Source organism: Carcharhinus amblyrhynchos, chromosome 6 (genome assembly GCF_965287045.1).
Source record: "Carcharhinus amblyrhynchos chromosome 6, sCarAmb.v2.hapA, whole genome shotgun sequence".
Lineage (NCBI taxonomy): Eukaryota > Metazoa > Chordata > Chondrichthyes > Carcharhiniformes > Carcharhinidae > Carcharhinus > Carcharhinus amblyrhynchos.
In genome coordinates this window covers 91,460,897-91,469,251 of record NC_137329.1, presented here as the reverse complement: position 1 = coordinate 91,469,251, position 8,355 = coordinate 91,460,897, and the positions used below count along the sequence as shown (strand labels likewise).

Genomic DNA, 8,355 nt, shown 5'->3' with positions numbered 1-8,355 from the left:
CACAGCTGTGGCCACTGGACAAACCGGCTCTGCTATTAGCCACAACCAATGTGCTGGGGCAGTGCCAAGAGAATGGGGCCTGAGTGGGGGCTATGATAGGAGGCATTGCAGTAGGTCTATTGGGGGGAGGGGGGGTGGTTTAGGTGGAGAGGGCAGTCAGGGGTCAGATAGGAGGACCCATCGGGAGGACCCCATTGCCATGCAACCTGTGTTGGAGAGGGGTGAAGGGGAACATACTGCTGATGTTGGGGAAATGATGAGCTGCCCTTAGGGAGCGAGGGTCTCCTCATTGCACTGTGAGATTGGGGCACCTTTGCAAAATAGCGCTCTGTAATCAGACTCACCGGTGTGTATAGCCTTCCTTATACTGGCATGGAACTCCTAATTCTCTAAAAAAAGTAACTGGGTGTGGGAGGAGTGTAGTGTAGAGTGCACCTGAGAGACTGGCGTGATCCCTCCTGTTTGCTCACTGTTGTGACACTTAGACATTTTTTGGGAGAATTCCATCCCAGCTCTTGTCAAAGCTGATCAGCATGTGGAATTCCAGTCCAATAACTGCCATTAAATATGGGCCTGGAACTTCCACCTAGTGACAATCGCCATCAGATTTCAGCTTCACGTGAATTTTTCAAGCCCTGACAGTTTTGCACATTTCTGGGTGGATCTTCTGAGCCCGGCATCTTGAAAAATGGCAAATGTACAGTCCCAGTAAGAACTCCATCCTGATACTGTAGCATTGGGGGAAGACAGGACATGCTCTCTAACTACCATAAATTTAAATGTTGAGTGTGGATGTTAGTGAATGGGTGAGTGGATGAATGAGTGAATGGTTTGGGTAAATTGGTAGGGTGGCAGCTGGGCAGGGTGGTGGGTGGCAGATGGATAAGTAGGTGAGTTGGTAGGTGGGTGGGGGAGTAGGTGAGTGGGGCCAGTCAAGTCATATTGGCTAGGTTGTCGGGGGGGGGGGTTTGTTGGGTGTGGGGATAGAAACCTGGGGGGGGGGGGGGGGGGGGGGGGCAATGTGAGTGATTGGTGAGGGATTGTTTCTGTCATTATCCAGGAGTTAGTCTAGGATTTTTCTGCTTAAAATTTCTTGGGTAATTATCCAGTTAAGTACAGCGGAATGTCCAAAGTCTCTGACTCTAAATCCGAGTCGGAAACATTCGCAGACATCCTGTGGAACAGAGGAATTGCCCATTAGAAGTTCTGTGGAGTTCTGTCTCTCATCTTGGATCATAGTCCCGGTCTCTGATGAGCTGGAGACTGGAAGATCTGTGTCATTGTCTCAGGGAAACCTTGCAACGTAAGCCATTGTTGTATTGCCACGTTTTTCCCTCCTGAGCTGCTTTGTGCAGCCCAAAACCAGCAAATGAATCATTTATTTACATACAGTTTCTAAGCCAGCACTCCATTGCATTGTCCATGTTTTATTCCTTAGTTTTTATTAGGTAACTGAAGACTTTAAAGAAAGTATGCCAAGTTGTTGTTTTAGATGATTAGCACATAATGCACCTGCAGCAGTGCTCCAACTATATGCTGCCCATTTTAAATAAGTATTGAAGAAGCAGCCACCATTCACACGTCATCAATAAAAATGTAGGCACTCCTCCACAGAATCCTTTACTCCCTTGTAACCATACCTTCCCCTAGTCCTCTAGGCCCAGGCACCTCCTTTTATAGACTGGTAACATCCTACGTTTATGACAGAGGCCCCTGGAGCCTAATTAAATTATGGAAGATTAGGTCTGTTTTGTTCCCGAGCACACATAGCGGCAACGCCACAGTTCCTAGGGTGCATAATCAGATCAACAATATATAAAGCTAACTACAAGGCCCTGTTCCATGCTGAAATTCTAAGAAGTTTGCCAAAGTTCAGTAAGACCTTCGGCTTGCATGTCATTAATATGCTCAAATTATAGGAATTCCAACCCCATTGAGTATTTAATATTGCAAAGCAAAATTTTCCAACAGAAATTAAAACTTTACCACATTACAAAAACCCTTATAAATATTGTACATCCAGAATAAACAGGGCTACATTCGAAGCACCTCTTTAATTTACAGTTTATAATAAGAATGAAAATTAAATATGTAAATCTTTCCTTTAATTAGCTTCAATATGAAAACAAAGTCAGAGGATTAAAACACAGGGAGAAAACAATGTTAAGACATACAACAGATGCTGGACACAGCCTAACTATTAAATGGGACACAATAAAATGTAAATAAGTCATGGCTGAAGCTTTTAATTCCCCTTCACAATTTTGCAACACTGTCATTAGCACTAGGTGCAAGCATAACACAAAAGATAGAAAGGGAGATGATCAAAACTGCTGATTAAATAACTGGCCTCGCAAACATTTAAAATGTTGTGAAGTTGAGAACTTTAATTACTGAATGGTATTTAAAACAATTCAACTTTAAAGTGTGAGATCCTTTGTCTTGTTTATAGTCTGCATTTTATAAAACTATATTTCCACATTTTTGCAGATTTAATGTACATGAAATACTTATTTCACAGTTGATAATATGGGCTAAATTATTTCTTTATTCATTGGCAGTGTGTAGTCTCCGTCCCCATCCCATGTAATCAAAATTTGCCACATGATGGTATCTCTTGCATGAAACCAGATATCATGCACACTCCTTCAGGTCCTCCATCTCCATCAGACTTTTTATATGTATACCAAAGTCACACTGTTATTAACAGACAATTATACTTAGAATATAATGCTAAGCAAGCTGGAAACAAATTCTACAAAATAAATTATTTGATGTAAATTATATATAAACCAATGAATACTGTGAATTTGAAGCTGCCATTCAATTGTTAAGTTTCTGTTGTACTGATATTGTGATGTACAATAAGTTCTAAAATTGCCTTTAATTTTTTCCAATTTTGCCATTATAGTATATGCAGATGGCTCTAAATCTCTTTTCTCCCATCAGGATTAGCACAGAGCCAATGGACAGCCATACTACTAATAGCAAAACTCAAGCAGAAAGCAATTGGCAGGGATCGATATCCGCTGACTGTGGAAGGAATCACCTTCCTGGAAAATAAAATGTGAGTAATAGTAAGTTGCAGAAATATAGGAATCTGTTTCTGCAACTTAGTAGAAATCCTTTATTTTGTACTCTGGGGTTGCAATCTGGACAATCTTTTGGTAGGTTTGGGAAACTTGGCTGTTTCCAATAATGAATTTCTCTCCAAAGTTCATTTTGAAAGATTACATAGAAATTGTGAAAGATCTATGCCTTCATGGAAATTTAACATTGGCATAGCTGTTTGAAAAAAAACACAAATATATAATCTACATTGGAAAGACATCAATCACACCCAAAAAGCAGCCAAGAGCATTGCTCATATTTGATGCCAAAATGATGAAAATTATGCTCAGCACTTCAAATATTTTTTCTTCCGATAAATATTAACAGCCCCTTGTAGTCTTTACATCCCTAGCAACAAACTGCAGATGGCAGGCTGGGGTACTGCATGAAATGTCAAATTCTCAAATATGTATGTTAAGGAAAACACTGCTTCATATACAAACATGGATAATATGTTACAAGTAAAGAAAAATACTTTACTCACTGAAGTGGAAACCAGTTTTAACCAAGGCAGTAGCCTCATAGACACTTAACAACTTTTGATAGTATGGATTGCACTCAACTCTGAATCCAAATGGGACAGCGAAAAGTTAAAATTTGAAAGAGCTTGCAAAATACAAATATAACTCTCCTTTCTTTGATGAAGTTCGATCTTACTGCAGCTATTTACTTATGCATTTCCCTTTTTCAAACTTATACACGAAGGTTCCTTCTTAAAAATATTTCACAGTACATTCAAAATAAGTGATTAAACTTTGAAACGGTTTTTCATCATAATGTATTAAATGACATTTAAAAACATGAAATAATGGACGTTAAATCTCCTGGAATATTTCTGTTACTATCTTAATCTTAGTTACATAGTTTTCATGCTTTGTTTATTCAAGTGGTACATCTTTTGAGCTTTAGGGAAATATTTTCTAACAAGTCTATAATTTCTGCAGGCCACTATTATCTCTAATTGTTTACTGACTGTCCTTCTGACTTAGTGTTTATTCAGATTATGTATGATGGACATAATTTATTTTCTCACGTACTGTAAAACAAACATTAATTAGGTCAAGTGAGGATGATTGTTGCACAGGGTCATCCTCATAAATAGAGAAGAGAGTGATTATATGACTTATACTTTATGGAAAAATTGTTGCATACGTAAATCCATTTTTACACACTTGATTATAATGCTTTTGAGTGTAAAGTATATACTATACAGCTTTACCAAGAGAAAGCTCAGATATGAGTCACCGAAAACAGTACTTTAAATTAATAATTAAATGTACAATTTAGGTCTGAAAAGCACACTTAATGTTGCCTCTGTCAGAATAAATGCATGTTCCAAATTTATGATGTCAACTTTTCTACACCTCTCATTTCTTATTCAAGAATTTGACCTAATAATATGTGGGTAAACATGGTCCAGATAATATTATTTTGGAAGTCAAACTGTGAAGTAGTTTTTTTTTAAAAACTGTACAATCTTCAAGAAGTTCACTGTCAATCATTTTACCTGTGACATCATTCTCAATTTTTGTGCTGTATGGAACACTTATTGAGGACTGCAGTTTTTGTTTTCACCACCAAGAGATGCTATTGCTTAATTTCCCTGCAGTGTATTTTGAATGGAGTGACACCACTATGGCTGACTATTGATCTACAGATGCTTTATGTAAAATTTATCGTGGAGTTTCAGAGAAATAATAAAAATATCTTTTCTTTATCAGTGAATGATCCTTTATGGGAGAAGTAAATATAAACCTGTATAAAATAAGCTAACTAATGTACTAATGTGTCATTAATTTCCCAGAAAGTATTGTAAGTATTCAGCTGATGGTAATCATTTTGTTTTGTTTCAGTTGTACTCTACAAACTTGATTTCTTCAGAAAACATAGCTTCATGGTAGAGAACTTAGCAATTTGTTGAAATTTACAATTTAAAGAAAAAGCTGAGATTCCATTTTAAATATAGGCACAAGAACAGGAAATTGCAACTTGAAAGGTTCAGAGAAAAATAAAGATAAGTTGAACGTGTAAATATTCATTGCAACTCCTTGCAGAAAACTTTCATGTGCTAAGAGATTGCAAGTCAAGGTAGAAACCAAAAGCAAAAAATACTCCTGCAATAACAGTGAACACAAGATATGCAAAATCAGTATACGTTAAATGTGTAAAGATGTTGCATCATCATAACTACAATTATGTATATTTTTAATGTTGATTAAAAATGTTTACTTCGTTCACACTTGGAAAGCATTTAAAAGTTAGCATATTTGATTAGTTTAATGATTTCCATGCATCAAACATACACCAGTGTATTCAACAAATTAATTAGAAAGGAACTGCTTGGCACAATATTTGCTTTTTTTTGTCTTTTTTCAAATACTAAAACTGAACTGAATTCAAGTATTACAGGTTCTCAAACAAAAGCAAATACAAGAATCCATCACACTGAATAGGTATAGATATATATTTCATACATTCAGAAATATAAATGTATATCTATATTTACTCAGTCTATACACATACATACTTGTACATAATCTTCGATTTAAAGTTAATTCCTTTATTTTGATTACAGTCACGCTTTATTGCATTGTTTTTGCATATCTTGTGGAACACAAGAGGATGGGATTTTGGTGCAAGACCAGTTAACAACTTTTGTTACTTTAATAAAATTTCCACTGTCTAACCCATTGTAGACCCAAATCTGCCAAAAATCCACTATACAATCATTCAAATAAATGTAAAATTATTTCAAAATGTCATGTGGGCTCTGAGCAGACAATGGATAAATGGTGCATGTTAAACTCAGAATCTTGATTCTATAATCCGTTAAGTTACCAATTTAAATAAAATATTATTCTCTAAACTGTAAATATTTTTTATTATGGGATGTATGCAGCAAGAACACTGAGTGATTCCACTTAATTAAGAACTTCTCTCTGAAATATAAAATATCTTGGTACCATAAAAAACAAGGATCAGACAATAATGAAATAAAAGAAACATAGAACGTGGCTGGTCAAAAATTGCTATAATACGAACAAGCACATCCAAATAAGAAATGGCCCTGCTTTCAGAATGCAATCCCAGTAGAAATAATTGGGATGAACAGTACACCAAAAAGCTCATAGATTAGCTATAAGCACTCTTACAAAGACCATCTTACTGACACATTCTCCATCATTAAAAGCTGAAGCAGGGATGGCCAAATGCATCTGTGAATTGATCATATTTCCTCTTTCCTTTTCCACAGAGCATCCATCTCTTAACTTCTTCAGAGTGTAAGATTCAAGGAATTTTACTTTCTGAGGTATTCTATAATAGGAGGGACAAATCCTTCATATGATATATTTTGTGTGCATACATATATTGTGTGTCCTCATTTTCATTTCTTTCTTTTAAAAACCAAAGCTAATCTAGTTGCTGTTTGAACAGCCATTCAGCTAAACAGACAACTTCTGTTAGATACCCAGCTTGTCCAAGGTCCCTCCTATACTCTTGAACCTTGACAATGTCTTAGCATATTTGAGATATTGGATAATATCTCTGCTGCAGGTTCAAAGGTCATGCCACTTTGCTACCTGAAGTCATGATTTTTATAATAATTTTAATTTTTTTAAAAAAGCATTCAGAGCTACAATTGCTCAACTCAACTTCCAATTCACAACAGCAAATGAAGAAAGCAGCTGTTCTGGTTACTTCATGTCACAAGAACAGTGAGGCACTTCTGAAACAAACTCATTTAAGCAAATAATAAAAATTATCATCTGTCATTACAGGGTGCTTACATAAATCATCTCATCTGCAAATTCCTCTTTGCTTTTTTCACAGTCCTGCTCCTCTTCTGTGCAATCTTGCACAGTATCAGGTTGCTGGTAGTCTCTGCAGTTTACAAAGGGTAACAGATTTCCATTTGGGCTAGCCTTAGTGTTTCCATTGAGCAGGTTGTCTGCTGCATTTTCCATCTCCTCGATTGTCATATCACAGGCATCAGCAATTTCCTGGGCTGTTGCCGCAACAAATTTTGGGTCTTGTGCATATCGACCAAGCCCCTCTGAGATCAGAACCTTTTAGGCAGATAAAAACATGGATATTACTGCAAAAGGCTATCAAATTGGCCATAGTAAATAAGAATATCTTCTGATGTATTGAACTATGTAATCTATGTTGTGGATTCTCTTTAACAAAAAGAGAATCAAAAACAGTGCACTGCGGTACTGTATAATAGAATGATTGAATGGCCTTCCCCCACTATTTGTTGTGTAATATTTCCTAAAATAGCTTTGCAGGTGTCAAGAAGAATGTAAAGTATTGTTTAAGAGATGAAAAGGGAAAAAAAATGGTGAATAGATTTACGATTTTGCTCACCTCCAGAGCACTTATTCAAAGGCTCAGAAAATGTCTGCACTTATTGGGCTGAGTTTAATGGTGGCAATGAAAACCGAAGGCAACCCTGCCAAGGCCATTTTTAGAAACCTCAACTCAGTTCAATGATGATCAGGCAATTAGCCTGTTGGGTGAAGATCCCACCTCAAAAAGCTGCTAGCCAATCACTGTTCCTGGGTACAGTGGCTACTGCTGGTTCTTGAAGTTGGCCTGAACCAGCAACCATAGAGGAGACTCAGGAAGGCTCATTGGGACAAGTCTGTTAGCTCCCAGTGCGCTGGTGTTGGGAGTTCTTTAGCAAGGGGTGGTCACCACAGGATGCCCAATAAGGAGGACCCCCCCCTCAAAACCAAGTCCATAGACTTTTTATATGGCGCCCCTTTACATGAGGCCATTAATTGGCCACTTAAGGATCACAATTGGCCTCGGGATGAGAAGGCTGTTCTCGGTCTTTCCTGGTTCCTTCTATGGCCTAGTGGTATAAGTCGCTGAACTGGTAAATCACAAGCCGAGGGGAATGCTCTGGGGTTCCAGGTTTGAATCACACCATAGTAGATGGTTAAATTTGAATTCTAAGATAAACCTGGATTTCCTGCCTCTGACTAAATCACATGGAGTCAGGAAGATGGTGGACTCTCCACCTTTTGATTCCATGCACCCATTCCTTAACCCATCTTCCATCCTGTTCCTATGGGTTGGATTAACTTCTGCCCACTGTCTGGGAATATTATGTATGATCTACTTTTAATCTGCTAAAGCACAGGTTTTAGCTCAGTGAATTTGTTAAAAGTAACTCTTCAATATTACATCATGTTAAACTATCCTGGACCATGTGTCATTAATCATATCACCAATGTA

The 8,355-nt window shown here is 37.3% G+C and overlaps 1 protein-coding gene across 1 annotated transcript in view; it reads right to left on the bottom strand.

Moving 5' to 3' along the window:
• Positions 1-1,015: 1,015 nt before the first annotated feature.
• Positions 1,016-8,355, bottom strand: part of cacna1c (calcium channel, voltage-dependent, L type, alpha 1C subunit) — a 1,035,639-nt gene continuing 1,028,299 nt past the window's right edge. The window contains exon 49 of the mRNA XM_080190924.1: positions 1,016-7,178. Coding sequence (XP_080047050.1) covers positions 6,885-7,178 — 294 coding nt within the window. The 3' untranslated portion in view covers positions 1,016-6,884. The remainder of the gene's footprint in view (positions 7,179-8,355) is intronic.